Genomic DNA, 24825 nt, shown 5'->3' with positions numbered 1-24825 from the left:
TTCTGCACGTATTCTTGAAATAAAAGTTATTACGAACAAACGACGATTATGGCATCATAATTCTACACCACTGAGCTTTTGTCACACGTTACTGTTAAATTTGGTCGTGGCTTTGAGTACTATGATAACACGAAATGTCTTGTAAAAGTGTAGTTTTAAAAATAAATGGTGTTTCAGCCTAAGATAACAAAGGAATAGATTTTAGGGAAGTCTTCCCAATATAATAGAGCGAGAACTTAAGAGCTCACTCTGGGTGATCTAAAAATATCAGGAATTAACATTTTTTTTAATTGTAGGTTTCTCATTTTTATTTTTTGGGTAAAATACATTTAAAAAAGCATGAAAATATTGACCCTACCTCTGTGTGTATTGGTTAAGTTTAAAACAACTCGAAGTTTCCATTGACATGAATAGACAGCCAATAAATTTACCCATTCAATGTATTTACTGCCAGACTCTCTTAGCCAAAGTGGATTGGGTGTCAACAATGTCAGTCAAACAGGTTAATTTGTGCACCATAAATGGTTAAATTCACTAAGATTTCAAAAGCATTAACCATGAGAAATGAAACACAACTTCATTTTCCATTCAATCAAAAGTAGTTTATTTGACTTTGCCTTCTCCGTATAACTTTCTATTATAATAAGACACTTCTCTGCTTGTACATTGCTCCCTTGAACTAAAAATGGCAACATTTGTTGGTGGGAATGTAAGTTGGGGTTGACAAAACTTAAAGATACATACCAATATACATACATCTGCATATATTACGGCTCCATTAATAAAACCGGAAATGCTAAAACAACAGAATGGACCACTCCAGGTACCTTGGTAATGCTGGAAACAGTACAATCGTTTTGAGTACTTTCAATACACTACTTTTTTTTTCTTTTAGCATGGGTACATACAATAATGTGCACATCAATATCAAAAAGCCAAGGAGTACTGGAGGATTTGTTAAACCAGTCTGAATAGTACAGCTAGCAATGCAGAAACCAGTGACATACAAGGCAGACTGCACACATGGCTGTGTGTATTCATGCTTGAAGTGAATTATAGTAATGTACTGTATTAAAACTATACAAAAAGTGATTCTCCACTGCTTGTTGATTTGGGTGATGAATATTCTACATGTATGCGCAGAGCTGAACGGAAGATTTTTTTAATGAAAATTTGATGTCTAATTCAATCAAGTGAAGGCGGAAGTGGCAGAAAGTACTTGCCATTCCCATAGCAACATAGATACCAGAAAAAAACCACACACACACACAAATGCCCTACTTCAAACATCCCTGGTTAAACTGTTACTGTCAGTAAACAAACAAAACCCCAACTTACAGCAGTGAATTGATGCAAAGGAGTACTTAAGTTCACAAATTCTCGTAACTGAGCAGTTTTGTCTACTGCCTGACGAGTGTTACAAATTCATTATTTCCAGAACAAATCCAACCTGCTTGTTCAATTCTCGTTCTCTGTTATATGTGACACAGGTGATTCTGCCCTCTCTTCTTTTCATTGGAACAGCCATCCAGAGATCATGTTTTGCAAACCACCCCCCTAAGATTAGGAGCTGCTGGTAGTCCTTGTTGTTGTGAGAAGTTCCAATAGCAGTAGCACAGGGTGCATCACAGCATGCAAAACAGCAGAGATGTAATACTTGACCTATATCTGAGTACTCTGGGCCCAGACAGAGTACCTGTCCATGTTCCATCACATAAAACTTGCTCGTGTAAATGAATACAAAAGAAAAACAGCAACCAAGTTTTTTTTTGTCTTACTACAAGGAGTGTTTAACAACATAATACCTACCAAAGCAATGACAATTTAACCAACAATTTGTGAAGTGAAACATGTTCTCTATAACCTAAATTTTTTTTACTTGTTTTCCTCTCAACAGAATAAGACATTCCACTTTAGAGAGAAAGATTCCGTATCAAAATGGAGGCTCAAAAGAAATTGGGGTAATAAAGCTTGGGTTGAGTAAATCTAATTTATAAATGAAAAAGGGGAAAACTACCGTCAAGTAGGGTGTATTTTTTGCAGTGTGCTGAGCCTCTGCAGGTAACAAGGGTGCTACGGTGAGGCTGAAGAAGCCTTAATTTTCTTAAAAACAAAAAAAAAAACTGATCAATCCAAATAAATTTTCAAACCAGGTTGACATGACAGCGTGAAAGGAGAAGAAGAAAAAAACAGCATCTACACAATTAACAGGACAATGATATAAAAAGACAAACTAGTGACAAGGAACAGTAGTACATGGGTCCTACAACAGTCTTTACATAGTTGGCAGAAAACCAAAACGTTCATAACGGGGAGCCAAGAAAATGAAAATAAGAGACAGAGAGAGAGGGCTGTTTAACAATCCACTTTGTTAAAAAAAAAAAAAAAAAAAAAACACAGACACTTAACATTTCATATGGCTGAAACTGAATTGACACGACTCTCCTGAAAACAAATAATATAATAAGATAATCGTATGTTACACTGATACTGCTCTTGCTCAGCTGATGCTACGCTTTTCCCCCTTAGAAGGGGAAATCGTGCAGAACTGGACAACTGTACACCACCAAAGGCAAAAGTGTGGTAGAAATATACACAGGTACATGAATATATGAATATAAAAGTTTGCCCAATTTGATTTTTTTTCTTTTTCTTTTTTGCCAAATCAGTCCCACAATCATTTTACGTCGACATGACTACACAAGTTCTACATGTTTAAAGATGTCATTTTGTGCTTGTATGTATAGCAGTGTGAATCCCCCCCAATTTAAAACAATGCACTCATTGCCAAACTACAAGCGCGTAATATCGACCTGGGGGAAGACTTTTGCAGGGTGAAGAGGGCACAATTCAACAGAGAGTAAGACAAAAGAAAAAAAATATACACAAAGAAAGAAGGGTCGACAGCGCACTGATGCGAAAGGGGGGAAAAAAAAGGTGACCAGGGCGAATGTAGAATACCATCTCCATATACTGTACATGACACTAATATGTTTAGGGATGCAAACATGAAAATCAAAACAGGGATAAAATGGAAGAGTCGGGTTAGAAAGTGAGTGCAGTTCAGCCGAAATGTTTTGAAATACTCAATCACTTCCTATTCTTCGGTGAGGGCCAATTGCCTCGCTTCTCTCCACGGATTCCACCTCCATTTCCAGTCCCGCCAGAGCCACCGCCAGTTGGCCCTCGAGGACCTCTGCCTCCGCCCCCACCTCCTCCGACATTCACCCTCCGGTTTTGCCTTTCCATGCCAGGACGCTGGCTTGAAAAGCTTCTCTTGTTACCTTGGGGCTCTTTCCCTCCCATCTCTCGCTCAATGGCGCCTCCCCCTCCTCCTCCTCCCTTCCCAATGTGGTGGTGGTGGTGGTGGTGGTGAGAAGGATACGACTTCCCTCCCTCTTTATCTCGGAACTCAGTGAAGTCACTGCTCTCGGAAGCCGTCTCCCACTCTTCGTTGGCCTGATCTGAGTTCTGGTTGGTGAAGTCTGGGGACTTGGCTCCGTGGCTGTGGTGGTGCAAGGGGTGGGTGGGTCCACTGGTGCCCTGGTTGAAGTGGAGATGCTGATGGCTGTTTGCATTTCCGAGGTGCCCACCACCACTGTTATTGGTAGCTGTAAGTGTGGGGGTGTGGTTGGTATTCTGGGCATTACTGATCAGGGGTGCTGTGACTGTGGTGGCTCCATTACTGTCTTGAATTGAATTTACAGAAGGGGAGGAAGACCTTCCTCCTCCGATCACACCTACTCCACCGTTGATCCGTGCGGCGTTCTCTCGTTCCTTCAGCCTCCGAAAGCGAGGCGGCTTGTCCTGCTGATGCTGTGCCCGCATGTGCCGACGACGCTTGGGTCGCTCAAAGCCGCCAGGAGGAAACCCGCGGTTAGTTGGAGGGACTGAATTTGGCCCACCAGTGATTGATGCGGGATTGGTTGAAGCTTGTTGGGTCAAAACAGTTCCATTGCCAGTGGCTGCTTGAGTGGTGGTAGGAGTAGGAGTCAACATAGAGCTCTGGGGTGGATTGGACCCATGACTTTGAGCTTGGTTCCCATCAGCCATCTTATCTTTCTTCTCCAAAGACGGCCCTCCCCTGCCCAAGTCCTTATGCCCTGAGTTGTGTGATGGAGCTTGCTGCCTTCGTGCAGAGTTTGGCTGCCTCGAGGACCCCCCATGAGATGCTGAGTTGGGGGGACCCCTGTGTCCCCCTGCCGGTCCACCGACATTGCCACTATTCCTGTAGATATTTCCTCCGCTACCGCCGCCCCTACCTCTCCTCGATGGCACACCCCTCGGTGTGAATACCCGAGCCTGTGGCCCCCTTGCTGGTGCGGAGGGCATTACCCCACTAATATTCATGCTCGTATTATTGATGCCATTCTTGGTGTTGGGTTTGTGGGTATCATCCTTTTCCGATTGCCCCACGTCACTTCCTCCACTCTCACTGCCTGTCTCCGAACCTCTCTCCCTCCTCCTCTTGGGGATTTCTTCATACTCGGAGCCCTCACTGCGTGTTTCGCTTCGATTCCTCGCCCTAGCCGGGTTGTGGTGGGACCTATCCTGAGCATGCCTACCAGCAGGAGCTTCACCCTTTGAATCATGATGGCGTCCAACAGGAACAGAGGTGCGAAAGTCTCTGCCACTCCTGGTGGCCATTCTGCCACGGGTGGCACCACTAGGGCCAGCGTTGGCTGTGAAGGTACCCCTATAGCCCCGCCCACGGCCGTAAAACTCACCGCCTCGCCCACGGCTGCCTCTGTTGATTTTGTTGGCAACTCCATGATTATGGGGACCACCGGTTCTTCTTTCAAAAGAACGGTCTCTGTCCCTTCGGGATGAGGATGCTGAAAATCCTAAATTAGTGTCTCCCTCTTTAAGTCCTCTCCCTGAACCACTGCCACCTCCTCCAGATGGCCGTTCTTTTCCACTGTTCCTGGGTTTTATTGTTACAGCAGACTCATCTCTGCATGATGGAGCGGATGTGTTATGAGAGGTGGGGGCATCCTGCTTTACTGAGGTCGATTGACCACCATCCTTCTCTTTATCTTTAACAAATCCTTGGTTGGATTTCCCTCCTCCATCACCTTCAGCCTCCTTTTTAATTTCTTTCATCAGTGGCTTCTTGATTGGACCCGCCCTTTTGTTGGTATTGTTGCCTCCCGACTGGTTTCCGGGCTTATGCTCTGATGGCGCATGCGAGGCATCGTCAGCACCCCGGAAATGGCTCCCACTTCCTGCATTGTTATACCTCCTGCTATGACCAGCCGTGTTGTTGCTGCCAGGCCGAGGGCCCCATTGAGTCTCTGTTTTATGATCCCGCACTCCTCTTTGGTTTGACCTTGGATGGGGATGATGCCCTGCCTGAGAGTGACCGCCATGTTGAGCAAGGGGTGGGCTTGAGGTTATAGCAGCGTGTGGTACATATGCAGAGCCTGTTTTTTCATGCTTTACATGAGCGCCACTGCCAGTACTGCCTCTTTCACCACCAAGATTATGTCCAACTCCAGCTTCACCTTCCCTGTGACTATGCTGATGCTGCAAAATGGCCTTGAGATTGCCATCTTCCCTGGTCGAGGCAGAAGATGAAGTTGAGGAGCAAGAGGATGAGAGGGAGGGCTGCTGGAGAGGGGGAGAAGAATTGGTCTTTTTCAGAGGGCCCTCAACTACCTTGTCATGGCTATTCTCATGCCTATGGGATTGCACAGTGTAGTGAGGCTGCTGAGGGTGGTGGTTGCTGTGATGGTGGTGGTGATTAGAGTTGCCCTCTACATTTGGGACGTCTGCACGGCCATTACGATCGTAATGAGAATGTGAATGTCCCCAAAGTTGGCCTGGTTGAGACCCCCGGTTCTGACCGTCATCCTGATGGGTGAAGTTACGGGAGTGGCTTCCCCTTTCACTAGCTCTTTGTTGCTGCTGCTGGTGGGCTGGCATCCTTGCACCTTGCTCAGTGAAGTTGTTGTAGTTGCCGCGCCCACTTATGTAGTGATGAGGTGGGTGGTTTCCACCTGGGGCATTAATTGGAGGCGGGGTCTGGTTCGATGGCCCAGAGCTTATGTTGGTCTGCTTGATGGGTCCCAGTCCACCCTCTCTTAAGCGATGGGGAGGAGTGTCACTCCTAAGAAATACATGGTATTACATAATTGCCAATTAGTAAAGCACAGATCGGTTTAGAAAAAAATAGTGGAATACAAATCCAGTGCAAGATAACATTACAGACAAACAGAATGTTTAACAGTTTCAACCCTTGCCCCTTCATACCTGGGTCCTTTGGTCACTTCGTCCTCCTCGGAAGTCTGCCTATGCCTGAGAGTAGGATTTATACCACAAGCTTCCCCTCCACTGGGAAACACTTCAGCCCCCCAGGCCAATTTAGGATCAACAGGGGGAGTACCACGGTGGGGATGACCTGGATGCTGCTGTTGCCGATCAAAGGGGTCTGAACCAGATCCTCCTGAATCAGACCGTTCACGGCCAATAAGCCCTGAGAATTTTTTTTCTTTAAATGCAATGATCTCAGTATATAATTTATAGGATTACAAATATTTTCTTACCTGTTGGGTGCATTCCTGTGGAATAGAAGTCCATAGGTGGACGGCCCTGCATCATTCGAGCATCCATGTAAGGCATCATCACCCAGCGTGGATCAAAATTCATTGGAAGAGGGCGAACTATATTGCCAGCTTGATATATTGGTCCTCCCTGCTTAGGCCCAGGTCCTGGCTGAGGTGTTGAAACCGGTGATGTACCCTGCGGTGCCTGGGATTGAGGGGAGAGCTGGCTCTGAGGTGCCTGGCTATGCTGATGTTGCCATTGCTGTTGCTGTTTCAAAAGCTGCTCCTATTAACAAGAAGAGATGATAGTTCAATCAATATCCTATTTTGTGTAATGTATGGCGTTTCAGTATGTGAGGGTTCTTATAAGTCCAAGTCTGGCACAGCTGACAAATCAACAAATGTGTCATCGAGTCTAAATCAAGTCAAAATTTGGACAACGCTAACAATTGTAATCCAAAAAAACAACTACTGATTAATCTACTGAGATTTGTGGATACTTGACACTTTCTGAAAAAACAAGATTCAAATAAGTGCTAGGGATGCACACCCTTTCAGTAGCTGCAGCAGTTGAATCAATACAAACAACTTTTATGATATGGACTGAATTTCCAATATTAATATTTCACTCCTCCCAAAATTTGGTAAAATGATATTTAGCAAATTAAAGTTGAATTGAGAAGTAATCCAGATGAAATAGTTCAGCATTATGAAGAGAAAATGATAAATATCCCAAGTTTGTTTGACTTTCTTTTGTGTCTGTATACTGTGTGAAAATTGTCTATGTATTACCAAGAACAAATAGGACATATTTGAATGCAGATATCATGAAATTAGTGTTCAGAGTCATTTTTGTACCTGTTGCTGTCTCTGAAAACGTGGTGGCAGGGACTTTTGGTACTTTGAGTAACCCTGGCCTGGCGCACCGGTAGCTTGACGGCCAGATCCCACTCCTATATTCTCAATCTTCACTGGTTCCATTCCTCTTTCACCTACACTTCCTGCACGCATTTGAGGAGTGCAGACAGTCTCCTCTTTAGCTACTGTTGAAGATACTTCCAAAGTAGGCTGCTGTGGCAGTGTCAGAGCTGGCTGAGGACAATGCTGGACATCTGTGCGGGAAAAGGGTTTGTTTGGGTAAATATTTTCCAACGTCAAACCTATACAAATCTGCCAACATACCCGTGTTGGAGTCATAGCTGCTGTTGCTGCTGGCCCGCTGTCTTTCACCAACACCAAGACCTGTACCTGACTGTACAGGCAGCGCAGGAGGCTCTTCAGGTTCGACACAAGGCGAAGGCGGGTGGCTAATGTTGGGTGAAGCTGCAGAGGCCGACAAGGACGGACTGGGGCTGCCGGCTGTGGCCGTAGTGGAATTCCCATCAAGGCTGGGTGTTTTACTGCCAGCATTTCCTGCGACGTTGCCAACTTGCTGCTGCTGCTGCTGTTGTTTCTCATCCAGCCTTTTCAGCTTTTCTGCACAGGCCGCACGTCTCTCCTCCTCCATTCGACGTTCTTCCTCTTCGCGGCGTCGACGAGCTCGCTCCACAGCGGCCGAAATCTCAGTGGAAGATTGCTTCCTGCGCTGACGCCATGTCTCATCCTCATCGTCTCCGGGCACCCCATGGATCAGCAGACCGGGCTGGGGAGGAGGAGTTGGACCTCCTGCTGCTGGCTGATTCTGGGCGTGGCCTCCTTTTCCTAAGGCCAATGAAGCACTCTGGCTCTGAGTCCGGTCCTGAAAATAATATGTTAGAATGATCACTAGTCTTTGGCTAGATTTCAGGTGATTTTTGATTTCTGCACGTACACAAAATTACTTATTCAACCAAAGAATCTTTTTTTTTAAATTCCCCAAAAAGCAAAATCTGCATTTATTCATCTATCTTCTGTACACAAAACAGAAATTCCAAGTTCTACCTCGTGTGCTGTTGACCAAAATGACTGCTTAGGTTAAATTAGAACACAGTTAATAAGACATTCATACCTGGGGGTTGGATGGTGCTCCTTGGCTGCCTTCAGACCATCCTGGCTTGGCTGAGGATGTCTGTGGGCCTTCGTCAGCGTTGGAAGGAGGGTTGCAGGAGTTATCTCCATTGGTGTCTGAGGCTCGAGAGCAGGATGATGCAGAGGGGGTCTCTTGAGAATCCTGCTGCGTGCTAAAAATTACATCGATTTTTAAAATGAGTTGAAAGCAATGACTAAATTTCACATCATTTTATCACACACTGACTTTAAGTCATTCTTGCTCTCTGTTGTGTCCTCTTCCCCTTCGTCTTCTCCTTCATCATCACTGAACTTTAACTTTGCGGAGTAATCAATCTCCTCATGTGCTCCTGTTAAACCAAAGTAGGATTAATTAAAAGGCAGACAGCACTTTGAGAGCAATAAATACTATGATTTTTAGGTCTAAAAAAATGCTGACGTAATGATGAACCCCCAGCCCCCCCTTTCAATCATGTAAGAAATATTTTCTCATAGATTTTTTTTGTGTATATTTATAAATGGGTAAAGTCAGACCTGCCCAGCCTTCATCTCCGTCATGGTCTAACTCATCGAGCTCCTTGAGGTCATCTTGCTTTAGGATGGAGGGTCGTTTTACCACCTCTCCACCTGCATCTCGTGAAAGAAGCTGAGGCCTGCTGTCAGGACCAACCTGTGATCGGAACCTGTAAAGGGGTGGCTACATTAGCTTTGGATCATGACTCAAAAACATGTCATAAAACTGCTTTTTTTAATCTGCAGTGGTATACAGACCTGGGTGATATAACAACAACGATAATTATCGTCAAATATTTTTTGTCAACAAGAATAATAAGAAAAACTTTAAATAAACGTAAAAAATAAGCTAAAATTACACCACAAAGAACTGGGGTGCTAATTCCATGTGAGCGCTAGTTCCAGATTAACGTTCAGTAGACGGAGATGCGATAGTTATCGCTATCGATTGACAAAAACAATGTTGATTTATATTGCCCAGGTCTAGTGGCATACAAAACATTGGAAAAGAAAATACCTTGGAGCTCCATCCCCAGGTGGTGGAAACCTGTAGGGCCCTTGAGGACCATAATTTGCCGGGAAGGGTAAATATGTTTGATACATCTAGGCAAAGGAAAACAAAAAAAAAAAATTAAACTCAAACACACTCCTCATTTGAATCTTAAAAAGAGAACTCAACCCAAATCATGATTATCATTATTTCCAAAATAAAACCTGAAAGAAAATGTAGTAAAACATTTGACTGAGAAAATAACCACAGTTAAATTGTAACACATTTTGAAACTAGAGTATAGTTCCCTTTAAGAAACTAAAATAAAAAAGCTAAAAATCAAACTTACGAATGGCGGTATGATCCCTCGGAATTGGGGAAAGCCAGGCCCGACAGGGGGCTGAGGCAGTGGTAAAGCGGGGCTGCCTGCGGGAGGGTTCCTAGGTGGCACGTGGGACTGCGAGTTCTGAGGCGGGACCCCGGCTGCCCCCTCCATCAGCAATGCCCCACCTGTGCCACCCTCTGCCACTCCCTCCCCAGAGAGGGTGGGTGCCATGCCTCGGCCCCCACCGTCCCGCCAGCTTGTAACGTCTAAACAAGAAGAATTTAAATAATCTTTTAGCATTTCTTTCGTAGGCTTAAAAATCGTACAATTTCACTAGTATATCTTTAGCTGAATATAACCAAGGACTTATTTGCCTTGTGAAACTATTTGTGTATATTGATCAAATTGTTTTAACAATATGAAAGAGACATCACATACTTTGGGGGCGGAGGCTTGGTCCGGGCCCATACCACTGATCTGCAGTGCCCTGTTCTTTGCCAACTTTGTCCTGGTCGCCAGCCGCCTGCAGGGTGGGAAATTCCTCGCGAGAGAATGGCGATGGTAGGTTTGATCCCTTTCCACCTGAATAAAGAAAAAGGAATGTAACTTTACAAACTGATACAAATATGTAATATAAAAAAATGATGTGTAACTGCTACAAAAAAATAAAAACCCACCATCCCCTTGTACTCCATGTGTAACACTGGCCTGTGCCCAGGACCTTGCCCCTACGGCCTGGGTTGATGCTGGAGCCGAAGCCTAAACAGAAAAAAAATTGGATATATAAACCCTAATCCCTTAAGACCCACAAGGGCATTTTTCCATGTTATTCAGCAGGCATCTTACTGTGACTGGTGGCACCTCTGAAGCTGGTGGGGTTCTCGGTTGAGTCGGTGCAGGTGTCTGTGAAGCCACAGGCTGCTGCGGTTCCTGCTGCGGTGCTGACAATGCATCGGTACTGAAATGAGAAAAACCCATGAATATATCATACTAAGAGAAAAGAAAATATTAACTCTTCTCTTCCCTATTTTCCGAACTACTTCTGTTGATTTGACTTTTTTTATCTGTAACTACCGTATTTATTTGAGTACAGTGTTCCCTCGCTTATCGCACTAATTGGGGACCGGGACCACCCGCGATAAGTGCATTTCCGCGAAGTAGGGATTCTTGTAGTAGGGGTTATTGTAGTTGTAAGAAATGTCAATTGCATATTAAAATTTTATAAACAAATTTCTTTCTTGTGAAAACCATTCAAAATTGTTTTGAATGGTGGTACTGGTGGGACTTTGAAGTGATTTATATACCAGAAAATATGTTACACATGCAAAATGAGTATATGAGTGAGCTATACCACAATTTACCTCTTTGGGTCCGCTTGTTCCTGTTTGCTTGCCCATCCTGTGCCGTCTTTGGGAACGAGTGAGACGTTGGGGTCGTTGCCTTTATTTTCTGCCTTCAGACTTGGCAAATTGGCAGGGGGTGGCATACGCCGGGCAGAGGCAACTTTACCGAGAGACTGCAAGCCATGGCGTTGGGGAACTGATAAAGCAAAGCACAGAAACAGGACCAACTCAATGAGTTTGTTTTTTATAAGACCCCAATTTAAGAAAAACAAGAAAACCCTTAAACTTACCCAAATTGAAAATTCACACATCATAAAATTGCATACTACTAATCAAGAAAACAGATGGTACTGATGTTTGAACATAAATCTTTTTGGGAGAGACTGCTGGTAGTTTTAGTTTCAAAGCTGAAACTGACAGCAAACTAAGAAACCTTCTGAAAATGTGTGAAGTGGGAAAGCCTTTGAATTTGATATTATGGGGGGTTGAATTAGAAACAGAAATGTAGTGTATAAGCTACGCCGGAAGGGATATCCTATAAAGCATATGGTTAACGAACTAAGCACAATAAAAACAGTGTTTAGAAAGCAACCCTCCTGATCAGATCACACTGTAAACCCTTCCTTTTTCAAAATACTCGGGCAACAATTATGCAGTAGCCTGAAGAATAAAAAAACTTGAAACACAAGTTACACCCAAAGAGTTGGAAAATTAGATCAAAATTGAAATCTGAAGCCTCAAATCTATAAACCTAAAACAGAAGAATGCAAGCACACACAATGCTGGTTGAGAAAAAAAAAAACAAAGATTAGAAAATCCAGTTGTTACAGATAGACAAACACTTACTATTCTTAAACAAGGGAACCAAAAGGTTGCTGCTACAGTGAACAACTGTTCATTCACTGCTCCCAGTTAAATTAATATGACATTCATCGTTTACAATTACAAAAAAATATATTGATTTCATGGCCCTCAATGTTCAATAAGATCTCCCACTGTCCTTCATTCATTTGTCTTTTCATTTTCAACTCTGTTTAGGCACATTAGCCGAAGCCAATACCTACTGACTTCAGATAAGATTCAATTCAATCCAATCATATACAGTGTTTAGATTAACTATTCACATCATGGATAAGGCAGTCAAGTTTTGTGAACGATAAACAACACCTTTGAATTGTCTTTGTCTGCGTATTTCAAAAAGAGGGACAGCCTCAAAAATCACTCAATGTATTTTTTGTGTACAATACTACTCAAAATACTCACCAATAGGCTTTTGTGTTTCGAGGCTCTTTCCTTTGTATGTATCAAACAGATTGAGAGACGCATACTTGGTTTTGCCTTCCTTCCCCTTTGCAGTTTGCCCAGAGCGCTCTGACATTGCGCTGTCCGCTCATCGAGTATGGTGAGCCCTGAGACTGTGGCATAAAAAGACATGACGATATGTTACACAGGCAGGGAAGTTATAGAATAAACTTCACAATAATTAACACACCACAAGCAACAAGAAGGGGTTGTCGAAGTCGGAATAATGATAAGCTAAATTGTATTCAATATCAATTTAACACCTGTATTGGGAAATCTGTATTGTCCCTGTGGCAAAAAAAATCTTAATTTACTTTCACTGTGAGGGCCAGTCAGACTTGAGTAGATCGGACCGAATGTGGGCCATAGGCTTTACTTTACTTCCCCTACTCGGTTTACATAGGTGTGCATTTTTGTGTTGGGATGGAGTTACTTTGGCAAGTTAAAATGTGCCTGAGAACATATGGTATTTACTAAAGAGAGAATTGAATAGAATCTTCAGGCATCACAAAAATTAGCAAACACTGAAAAAGCTTTAGAATACTAAAATCATAAAGAGAAAATCAGTACAGACAAATCAAATCGAAAAATCCTGGTTCTTTCAGTTTAGAAAAAGAGGCAATTCCGATTTCAAAGGGGTACTTGAATTGTGTGAGAATGTAATCAGGCCTATTAGAACTTGCAACAAAAGGTGCAAACAAGATGTGCTTCATTTGTCTTTTGCCGCAACACTGAGTGGCAATGGCAGACGAGGCATATTGAGAAATAAGGCCGTACAAAAAAAATAGACCCTGACGATAATGGCGTGCGTATGCATCATTCTCTATTAGGGCATTCTTTTACAAAATGTGAACTTATAGGTTTAACTCTTACGTGAACTAATGTCTTTCTATTTGTTTGTTGAATGTGTTAAATATACCACTATTCAAAATAGGGAGAAATGTAAAACAGGTTGTCACTCCCATAACAAACATCCTGTAATTTGTCCTACGCTTGAACTTATAGACTGGCACCAATAGATGTCAAATTCTTAATAATTGTGATGCCAGACATTAAATGATCATGTTCCAGTGACGTTGGCTTTGACAGACATCCAATCCATTTGGACTGGGAGGGCCGAAAGCGTTCAAATAGAGTGGATGTCTATTAATGGCAATGGCAGAGAATGTTAATTTAAGCAGTAAAGTTTAAGGTAAAGCAGAAAGTTTAATGATGCTATTTTTTCAGTTTCAACGTCGATATAAATACAGTTGTTTTTTCAATGCTTTTTCATTAATGACACAATGAGTTATAAAGAAAATTATTAGTTGTGTCTAAGCTTGCAGGATGGCAAAAAAATATTACTTAATGGGTATTAAATACCAAAAAGCAGGCTGAAAATTACATTTCTACCATTACGAAAAGGTTAGTTCTAAAAGCAATCCACGCACAACAGAGGAAAAGAAAAACGGTTGCCTAGGAAACAAATGTTTTGGCTACCTTTTCAGCAGCCTTTTTATCTCGATTTTACAGCAAATCTACAAACAGATGACGTAATGACATTGCACTAATGTTTAGGCTTCTCAATTTATTATATTTTATTTAAAAGATTGCAGTCAGTTGTGCCAACTCAATAGAAAAATAGACTGTTCCTGTTACCGTCATGTCTGCATGTAACAAAAGATGTTAACACCATGATACAAATAATAGCTTGGTGGCTTATTTATAACACTGGTTGGACACCTTAACAATAAGTAAGGTGTGCACTTGCTCCAATTCCAAAAATAATTGAAAGTAATTTGAATGTCATAGAAAAAACAACAAATGACTTGATAATTTTAGTTTTTTAGGTAAGATGTCTTTCTGGGATACGATGCGGGAAAACAATTAATTCAGAATAAATATTTTTTTAAACTTCAGATGTCCAAATTTAATCGGAATCAAGCGGTGAAGTGTTTCTGGGTCAAATGAGCATGAATATCTATTAAAAATTCAACCAAAGACTACATTTAATAGCAATTTAAAGAATCGAGTAGTGAGTCTATTCTGGCGCACAGAATTTAAAGCAACAGAAATTTGCACCGGTCGGCCCGGCATAGGAGTGGTTAGCGTGTCGGCCTCATAGAGGGGGATCCGGGTTCAAATACAGGTTGAGCCACCTGTATAGAGTTTGCATGTTCTCCCCGGCCGGGTTTGTGTGGGTTTTCTCCGGGTACTCCAGTTTCCTCCCACATTCCGAAGACATGCATGGTAGGCTGATTGGACACTCTAAATTGCACCTAGGTATAAAAAGAAACGTGAATGGTTGTTTGTGTCCTTGTGTCCAGCGATTGGCTGGCCACTAATTCAGGGTGCCTCTAGTTTGAAGTCAGCTGGGATGGGCTCCAGCACCCCCCATGACCCTAGTGAGGATAAAGCAATCCAGAAAATGAGATGAGATTCAAAATTTGAACAACAACAGAGAAGCAATCCTTTTAAACAATCTTTATGAATATGGAGCATTATTTCGATTGATTGTTTGTCTGTCTGTGTAATGCATTAGTGAAATTGACATTCATTGTGTTGTCTATAAAAAGAGAAGCTACAACTCCCAAAGTTAACAACCGCATTAGTTTACATGAACAAATTATCCATCTGCAGAATATACTTAGTAAATGACGTTGCAATATTATTTTCAAGTAACAGTTTAAAATATATCAAGCAAATATCTAACAATATGCTATGCATAAACAAACTTCCACATGATAAACCTTTAGTGGTGCTGTTTACACCTTGAAACAGAAAAAAAAAGAACACAGTTGATGGTACAGTGTCACAGAATGGATGCCCCGTGTGTAAATGGCCAGATGAGATTAGAAAAATTAGGTCGTGGACGGCTGGTCAACTATATGGGATTAAAGGGGCCAACAGCCTCGCTATACAAAGCTTTGTACGATATACTGCATCGAGGCCTTATTTAACAACAATTAGCAGCCGTCGATGCAATGCAATAGAAATAATCCAATCTGATCGAGACTATTGTAACTGTAACCCTAAAAATCGACGGGACAGCTTGGATTTCATGGGTTTTAGAATGTAAAAGTGATGCTATCCGAAGCTAACTGGCAGGCCACCCATGTTCGCATTGGGAGGGGGACTGCGTTGATGTTTCATAACGCATTTTATCGCTTGCGCTAACACTTCGAGCTATTCCGGCCATCTGAATGGCTATCCTTGCAAACCATACATTGTAGGATTCACCTGCTATTTCCCTAATATTATTACATTCGAAAATCATCTGTAATGTTGACATATTTTACGACAGAACGGAACAAAATGGCGCTGGAGAGAGGCCCGGTTGAATTTACCGTTAACATTTAGCGACACCGGTTCGATCATAGGGGTGATCAAAACACACTGGGGCGATCTTAAAATACATTATTAATGCCCAAAGAAGCAGACAGTGTAACATTCGTTCCTAAACGTTGATTCGTATTGGAATCTGACACTGAATTGGCTAAAGCTACACATCGAACTGAAAAGCTGTCAGAACAAGCCGTTACAATGATCGTAAGCCACATACATTAAATTGACATCATCACTATTAACATGTACAATCATAAAAGCAAATCGTGTTTTAGAATGAAGCATTTGATTCCACGACAACAACAAATGTGATACATTAGCAAGCTAGGCTAAACTAGCCAACAACCGAGACTATCCCTTTCCGAATAAAAATCCAAGACTGTTTCTTCGTGCAAGTCCTACACTTGTGTATTTCAACTCCGATTTCTGCTCAAAACATCGCAACTATTGTATTTAGCCTTAAGATCGGCATTCGAATTATATTACCGGCCACTGACCTGGTCTTATCCCGACTTGTCTCGAGGTTGTTTCGCAGAATGAAGCTAGATTAGCCTTGATAGCACAGTGACCTAGCTCGCAAAGCAACGTAATTACCCCCGCATAGTCAAACAGCCACCATTAGCATTTTCGTCACAGATGTGAGTGGATAAATACAAAGAAGCTATGCTGCTTACTTGTACTCCCCCTTCTTTATCCCGAAAACAAATGAAAAGGGGGGCGGCGGGGTGAGGGGGAGAAAAGTGTAAATCGAAGCGTCACCTAAAAAGCCGTCAAAGGCTACTGGGAAATTTCGTGAGATGGGAGCCGTTTGGGACACGAAGAGGGAAGAAAAATAAATAAAAGGATCAAATTAAAAGTCTGCCCCGGTTAAAAAAAAATCAAAATCTAACAATTTTTTTTGTAAAAATCAGTATGTAGAAGGAATGTAGAAAATGTCAGGTGAATGATCTGGGAAAATATTAAAAAATGATGCTTACAAAACAATACTTTCAATGGGGGTATTTCAGGTCACGTTCTTAATAGTATGGTTGCTCTTACACTAAAAATATACTTTTTAAGCGAGGCTTTTGGTATGAAAACACTTATTTTAGAATTCCATTCAACCACAACCCATGATAAACAAGAGGTTATACTTAAAATCTCATCGCATTTACTGAACCATTCAATCCTAATTTGGTTCGCAGGGAGTGCTGGAGCCTATCCCAACTGCCTCCGGGCCTGATATCCCATATCTAAGGGGAAACTTAGGGTGTCCCATCACTCTTCCTTGCATGTTTTTGGAATATGGGAAGAAACCGGAGTACCCAGAGGAAACCCACGCAGGCCCAGGGAGAACCTGCAAATTCCATACAGATGGACAAGACCTGGATTTGAACCCAGAACTGTGAGGCGAACCACTTGCTCGACCGGGCCACCTGTATACTTAAAATATAAACCAAAATACTTGAGAAGTCAACTCTTTCCACTACATGTCATGAATACAATTTCATATTTACGACAAGGATGGGAAAAAAAGTACTAAATGAAAAATGCAAATATAATTTGGCATGAATTTATTATTTTGATAAGTGTCAAATGGATGGACTCTATACTTACATTGTTGCAAATCCAGAACTATCTTAGCTAATAAAATGTAGAAACTTTTCCCATCCAGGTTGCATGTACACAACATTTACTCACGCGTACACACTTTTAACATTATATCCATGGTTTTAAGAAAACCATTATAGAGAAACAAATATTTAAAAATAAAGTACATTTCTCAAAAGGTCATGAGTATTTTTTGGGGGGACATTTTCTGAATAAATTTTTCCAAGCAAATTAAATTAAGGACATCTTTCGACAAATAAAGGTGAAATCAGAAACAAAAATAGTGTACATTATCTCCAGTCTTGTTTCATTCTACTTCAGTACATCTTACAACTCAAAGGTTGTGATGGTAGATGTGTTTGATATACTATTTGCATACCTCCTTTGTGGATTACTATTACTTTGGAAGATCATCCCAGAGCAACACATGTGTAAACCTATCATAATACACAATTTTTTATCATCGTATTCTTTGTTGAATAAAAAAATAAAAGCAAGTAAAAAAAATATCATCATGAGGTTCATATTTCTTATATTTTTTTATACATTCTGTAGATTTAATTTTAAAAAAGTGGTATTTGTACCTTCCTGAGAAAGGTTTTCCTTTTTTACTCCAATGGTCAAAGCCTAAAGAGAAAAATAAAATTTAAATGCCTCTGACTTACCAAGAAATCCCACATTATCCATTCTTAAACTCTAAACTCACCTCAGATTCATTTGTCCTAATGGCCTGCATAAAGGTGGATCTTTGCAAAAGAGATGGTTTCATCGTAGTCTTTATGGCCCTTTTCATAAATGACAAAAATGTGTTTTCGGTCGTCTGCAGAACCACTATCCAGGGAGGTAATACAGGAGTAACCACTAGCGCCTGGCCATATCTGCAGAGCGTTTTTCTCCCAGGACAAACCATTAGTCTCTGACCAACGTAAGGTGAGGTTAATTCCTGCGGGAACAGTAACATATACACAATATAAACAATAGAACAAAACACAGTCATTATAATACTAAGATCAGAAATGTTCTTATATGAAAATGAATTGGAAATATTTTCCTAATTATTGTATTATTATGGAAAAGATAAAGAGCTTCATACTTTTTTGTGCATTGGATGGGTTAGTGAAGTAGAGCAATCCCTCTTTCTGAAAGGCCCCAGCTGCTACTGCTGGATCCACAAGCTCGTAGTCGAAATACAGGTCATCTATGGGAAGTGACATTCCGCCATCCCAGCTTCGCACCACTACGCGACACCTGCAGTGGTAGTTGTTCTGGTTTCGCACATTGATGACAATGCTCCCATCGGGCATTTCAAATGGCTGTAGAATGGTAGATCAAAAGATAGTTAAGATATAATATGATCTGTACTGGAATGTACACTGTAGAGAAATACTTCACTCAGAATATTCTTTCCACTGTTCAACAATTGAGTTTAGGTACCGTATTTTCACGACTATAAGGCGCACTTAAAAGTCTTAAATTTTCTCCAAAATAGACAGTGCGCCTTATAATCCAGTGCGCCTTATATATGAAAAAAAACAGAAAACCAAAAATGAAAAACCACCACTGTCGGACATTAAAAAAACACAAACTCCTGAACTGAAACAATACTGTTAAATATGCAGATGCCTCCTTCGTTTACAACATCTTCCATCATATAGCTCCTCCCCCACTGCAAGATTTTATACAAAAAAATCCAAAACATCAACAATGGCTGGCTCTAGAGGTGACTGTGTAGTGAGTGCTTCATAACTGGAAGTCAATAGCAATTACCGTATTTTCACGACTATAAGGCGCAATTAAAAGTCTTAAATTTTCTCCAAAATAAACAGTGCACCTTATAATACAGTGCGCCTTATATATGGAAAAATGTCATTCATTGAGGGTGCGCCTTATAATGCAGTGCGCCTTACAGTCGTGAAAATACGGTTACTATTCAAAAGACTGTGTGTGGGTGTGTGTCTGTCTGCCCAACATAATCAACCTTGATTCTGGCTTCCATGTGGAGTGTGAGAAATGGAATCTGGCTTAGCCAAGTTTATAGATTTAATTATAAAGATAGTTATTTAGAGGTGAAGCCAGAAAGTCAGAGACTGCGGTGACAGCAACCTGAGAGGCTGTTGGTGAACGCTATCGCGGATGGCGACACTGAAGCATTTCACCTTGGTTCTCATTTTACCTGTCAGTCTATATATTCCAAATTCTGAACACACTTTTGATCGCAAAAAGCTGCTGTATGACTCGACCTAAAGAAATCGATGAACAGGTATAATTTAACATGAAGTGGTCAGAGTGAGGAAAGTGTTTAACAAATTCAGGGCAATTTTAAAAAGTATTATCCATAAAACAAATACTGTGTTATCTTGCATATAATCTGCCCTGCGTGTAAGACTAACATTAAATGTAATCTAATAAGTACATTACCACCTTTTCTCTTTTTATGAGCGAGTCATGTGTATGCCAATTTCAAATCAGCATCAAAGTGCTCGTGTCCACTAGATGAAAAACAAAATGTATCCACATGATGTGCAAAACAGTTAAAAGTTGCTCAACGCACCTGGCATTCATCGGGATTAAAATCCAGCGGCTTCTTTTTCTGGTTGTAAGGGATACTTTTCAGCGCTGCACCATTGAACCATGTGTGTCCATGGTCATCACTCAGGATGCAAAATACACCATCCCCTTCCAAAGTACCATGACCGCATACCACCAACCTTCCCTGGTTTGGCTCATAACGCTTCTGTTGTGAGAAACAGAAGAAAATATTAAGGTCAAAACTCTCTTGTATCTCAAACAAGGTTTTGAGCGAATAAAGCCTAAAGCCGTCCACTTTGTAGTACAATTTTGACTTTTACGTGTGCCCTGTGTGTGTGTGTGTGTGTGTGTGTGTGTGTGTGTGTGTGTGTGTGTGTGTGTGTGTGTGTGAAAATTTGCCACATTGCATTGTCCGATTTTTAATTGCTTAATAAGGCGAACTGCAATCATTAATAAGGGGAGCATTTAGCCGAAGTGGACATGTATCTAAAAGACAATCTTGAAACATAGATAGTGGTTGTTGTGAGACAGCCAATTGAATTGAATTGAATGCTTTTATTGTCATTATATGAGATAGAATGAGAGCGATTAAATGAGAACCGATGTACAAAAATCACATTTAAAATGCACAGAGCTAAAAAATAAAGATTAAAGTTGAACTGTCTGTACAATCTCTCACTTTGCTTTATCTCATAGGTGTCTAACCAATTTCCCAATCAACTGATGAAGTTTAAGACACCAGCTGCACAAAAACCTGTCCTTTTGATCATTTGGAATAAAAACATGTGCCCTTTGGTGGAAACAGTTGAACACATTTGCTTCAGTTAATCGTGTTACCTGAATTCCAGAACCGGGTCCAGGGGCAAAATTCTTGACACCAAGCTGGACCGAGAGGTTTCTTGGTAAACTCCAGCTCAGGCCGTCATCCTTGCTTTCTACCATCATGGTACTGGCAGGATTACAAATGTACTGGTGAAAACAGACGGCATAGACCAGGATAACTGAGCCCACTTCCTGATCTACCACCACCGCGCCAAGGTTGAGGCCATCACTGACAAGTCCGTCATCAACAATAAAGCTGGTTGGGGACCACGTGGATCCTAACACAATGAAGGAGAGGAGGAGAATATTTAGTTAAATTTATCTCATAAAAGAAAAATCCTCAAATGCACAACTGCCCTTTTTAAAGGGTTTAAAGAGTTTAACTGTGCTTGTGTTTTATTTGTGTAGGGAACAATGTGTTATACATCTTTTGTACTTACAAGCTGCAAAATGTGTTAATTTTGGATGGAGTAGATAGGAAAGATACACTTAAAAACCAAACTGTAATTAGGGTTACCATTTCCACAACACTAAAACTTTTTAGGGTTAGGTTTAGGGTTACACAGCATTTAGGGTTAGGGTTACCGAACCCTAAATGCTGTGTGAGATTCAGGGTTACACAGCATTTGGGTTAGTGTTACCTAACCCTAAGTGCTGTGTTAGGTTTAGGGTTACACGGCATTTAGGGTTAGGGTTACCGAACCCTAAGTGCTGTGTTCGGTTTAGGGTTACAGAGCATTTAGGGTTAGGTTTAGAATTACCTAACCCTAAATGCTGTGTGAGGTTTAGGGTTATACAGCATTTAGGGTTAGATTACCTAACCCTAAATCCTGTGTTAGGTTTAGGGTTACCAAATCCTAATTTTTTTTTTCCATTGTAATATCCTGTTTTTGGCGTTTTTTTTCCAGAGGGTTAATTTGTATTTAGTTATTTTAGCAAGGAAAAAATGTATTTGAGATACAAGTAAATTGACATACGAGATTAGTCCCAGAATGCATTGAGCTCATATTTAAAAGGTATTATTGTCATGAAATATATTTTTACTATGCAAAGGTGGAGATATTGCCAGTTTTGATACATCTACATTTCCACACTTCCTTTTGGCTATTATAAATTGATTGCTGAAAGAAGTTTAGGTTATGTTTGAAGATGCTTCAATCACATTAAAGTATGTGCGATCTTCAGTTTTATTTTATTTGATCATCAGTATATCTGAAGATAAACAACAGCTGATGACGAAAACTTCCCCTTTGTTTTCTTCTTTATGTGCTACGCTCAAATCATCACTCGTTTATGTACAAGACTGCTGTTGGAAATGAACTTTTGACTGCAAAAACGAACTCACAATATCACCCAATAATTTTATAACGAGAAACTGCTTCTCCAACAAACACGTCACATAAAAGGTCTTTAAAAATGAAATGTTAAATTTCCTCTATTGAAGGGTTGATCGATTCTGACCAAATTACTGCTCTAATCTCTATTTCGATTGTGTCTAAGTAAATAATGACAGTTCTGAGGGAAGACTTGCAAGGCCTATCTTACCTTTGTCAGTTGATCGCCGCATTGCAATGAACTTTGCTCCTATGTCGCTAGATGAAGACTTTCTGCCCTCGGCAAAAGCTAGCAGACTTCCCGTAGGTGTAAAAGTGATCACCGGGACCCGGTAGGTGTCCACCTCCCCATCTACCCCGCTCACCCATAACAGCTGCTCGTCAATCACCAGGGGTTCAAGCTAGACCAAGACAGTCAGAAAATATTAGTATTTGATTTGTAAAGGCTAATAAGGAAAACACAATACAAATATACTGCAACTTTGGTTTAGAAATAACAATATTGGTTATCGAGTTTACCATATAAGATTAATCATTAGTTAATGCTATTGTAAACTATTATAAATTCAGGGAAAAGATATTGGGGAACTAGGCCTCACACCTTTGGGATCCTGGGTTCAAATCCAGGTTAGTCCACCTGTGTGGAGTTGGTATGTTCTCCCCGGGCCTGTGTGGGTTTTCTCCGGGTACTCCAGTTTCCACCCACATTCCAAAAACATGCACGGTAGGCTGATTGGACATTCTAAATTGCCCTGATGGTGTGGGTGTGATTGTTTTTTTGTCTCCGTGTGCCCTGCGATTGGTTGGCCGATTCAGGGTGTCCCCCGCCTTTGGCCCGGAGTCAGCTGGGATAGGCTCCAGCACCCCCCGTGACCCTAATGAGGTTAAAGCGGTTCAGAAAATACATAAATTAATTAATATTGGGGAACTATTCAAGCAGAAAAGATTTTTGTCTTAAAATTATTCCTGCGGTCCGGTGGAGGAGTGGTTAGCGAATCGGCTTTACAGTTCTGGGTTCAAACCCAGCTTCGGACCATACGGTGTGGAGTTTGCATGTTATCCCCGGGCTTGCGTGGGTTTTCCCGACTTACTTTGATTTCCTCCTAGAAATCCAAAACATTGATGATAGGCTTGTTGATCACTCTAAATTGCCCCCTGTAAACAGGTGAGGGTAGATGGTTGTCTATCTCCTTGTGCCCTGTGATTGGCTGGTCTCCAATTCAGGGTGTTCCCCGACTGGTGTCCATAGTTGGCTGGGATAGGCTCCAGCACCCCAACGACCCTTGTGTAGATAAGCAGAAAGGATAATGAATGAATGTAAATTATTCCGCCCAAATTTGGCATTCTTATGTCTCGTCGCGTCATATTTTTATGCCGCTACGTAAAATAGTCCGTGCGTATGACTTTGAAGTACTTAAAGTAAGGTGAAACATTTTAAAAAATATATGTTGCGACAAGGCGTTAAGTTAAACTAACCAAAATACTACTTACATGATATATTCGCGCCGACATTAAAGGAAATAAACGTTGTTTTTTATTTTTATTTTTTTTACCTTGACAGCGCAGATGACAGCAGGAAAAAGTAGCGATAGTGCAGCCACTAGAATACTTCCTATTTTCGGGGTCAATTCCCTTTCGAAACCCATTTCTTGCGTTCGACCAGAGAAATAAAATACATGTGACAACAATTGCTTGAAAGCGTCGATGTATATCAAGGAAAACACTTAGCTGGTCCACATTACGACCCTGTATCAGCAACAAAGTGTTGGTTCATGTGACCAAGGTGGGTGGTCACATGATCATAACGTCAGCATAAAACCGGAAGTCAAACGTACGCTAAAATAAAATTGTAATAAGAGTATGTTTTGAAAAATGAGGCTGCACGGTGATGGAATGTTTAGCACGACTGCCTCACAGTTCTAAAACCTAGGGTTTGATCCCTGGTGGTTGTGAGGATAAACGACACGGAAAATGGATGAATGAATGTTTTTAAAAAATAAAATCTTTTCACCACACGTTGGCGGTATTGTGCCAAAAAGTAGGCCACTGCTTTAAACATTTTTTTTAGTAAAGTGAAGCAGTTTTCATTCATTCACATTCATTTTAGGAACTGCTTATACTCATGAGGGAAATTAAGAAATAGTAATAGAATTGGTAAATTCAATGTATTAATTAATTTTAGTGGACCGCAAATAGAAAAAAAAAACAGAATCACCAAATGTTTCCCAAAATATTCTCAACATGGCAATTAGAAATAGATCGCACAAATACTTTAAAAATATTTAGAAGTATTTTGACTTTATTCACCCTGGTGAACTATTGAATTCATATCCTAAAGACTATCGTACGCAAAAATGTGTAAGAAATGTTGTAAAAAGAAAGTCAAAAGAGAAGATAACTAGATAAACAAAGCTAAAATATATAGAAGTACAAATATGTACTCTCTGATAAAGGCAAACAAGAGTAACCTTAGATTTGAAAGTATGTGGGGGTGATTTCATTTGACCAAAAGTAAAGACCAAAAATCTCCTCTCATATCATTTTCTTAACCGCTTTATCCTCTTTAGGGTCGCGGGGGGTGCTGAAGCATATCCCAGCTGACTCCAGACAACCATGCACAACCATACCTAATTTAAGGATGTCCAATCAGCCTACCATGCATGTTTTTTTGGAATGTAGGAGGAAACTGGAGTACCCAGAGGATACCCACACAGGCCCAGGG

At 41.1% G+C, this 24825-nt stretch overlaps 2 protein-coding genes across 4 annotated transcripts; both read right to left on the bottom strand.

Annotated features, from left to right (window-relative positions):
• Positions 1 to 580: 580 nt before the first annotated feature.
• On the bottom strand, positions 581 to 16659 carry prrc2a (proline-rich coiled-coil 2A). 3 transcript variants are annotated; one of them, XM_077743043.1, is made up of 16 exons: positions 16503 to 16659; positions 12466 to 12617; positions 11221 to 11398; positions 10706 to 10817; positions 10537 to 10618; positions 10298 to 10441; positions 9884 to 10125; positions 9562 to 9647; positions 9066 to 9214; positions 8779 to 8881; positions 8533 to 8704; positions 7728 to 8283; positions 7404 to 7657; positions 6546 to 6831; positions 6253 to 6475; positions 581 to 6109 (listed from the first exon to the last, which is right to left on the bottom strand). In XM_077743043.1, exons 2-16 carry the CDS (start codon positions 12578 to 12580, stop codon positions 3091 to 3093), a joined length of 5721 nt encoding a protein of 1906 aa, XP_077599169.1. In that variant the 5' UTR covers positions 12581 to 12617; positions 16503 to 16659; the 3' UTR covers positions 581 to 3090. The 3 variants fall into 3 exon arrangements, with proteins under 3 accessions (XP_077599169.1, XP_077599168.1, XP_077599170.1); XM_077743042.1 differs by lacking the exon at positions 16503 to 16659 and adding an exon at positions 16326 to 16495; XM_077743044.1 differs by lacking the exon at positions 16503 to 16659 and adding an exon at positions 16326 to 16495 and having other exon boundaries at positions 6253 to 6445.
• Positions 16660 to 17366: 707 nt separating this feature from the next.
• neu1 (neuraminidase 1) lies at positions 17367 to 23898 on the bottom strand. The gene is made up of 7 exons (XM_077743462.1): positions 23657 to 23898; positions 22315 to 22504; positions 20785 to 21047; positions 19970 to 20152; positions 18512 to 18731; positions 18125 to 18361; positions 17367 to 18045 (listed from the first exon to the last, which is right to left on the bottom strand). Exons 1-6 carry the CDS (start codon positions 23747 to 23749, stop codon positions 18141 to 18143), a joined length of 1170 nt encoding a protein of 389 aa, XP_077599588.1. The 5' UTR covers positions 23750 to 23898; the 3' UTR covers positions 17367 to 18045; positions 18125 to 18140.
• Positions 23899 to 24825: the final 927 nt, after the last annotated feature.

This window comes from Stigmatopora nigra, chromosome 21, assembly GCF_051989575.1.
Source record: "Stigmatopora nigra isolate UIUO_SnigA chromosome 21, RoL_Snig_1.1, whole genome shotgun sequence".
NCBI classification, from domain to species: Eukaryota; Metazoa; Chordata; class Actinopteri; order Syngnathiformes; family Syngnathidae; genus Stigmatopora; species Stigmatopora nigra.
The sequence above is the reverse complement of the archived record's forward strand: the minus strand, read 5'-3'. Positions and strand labels throughout refer to the sequence as shown.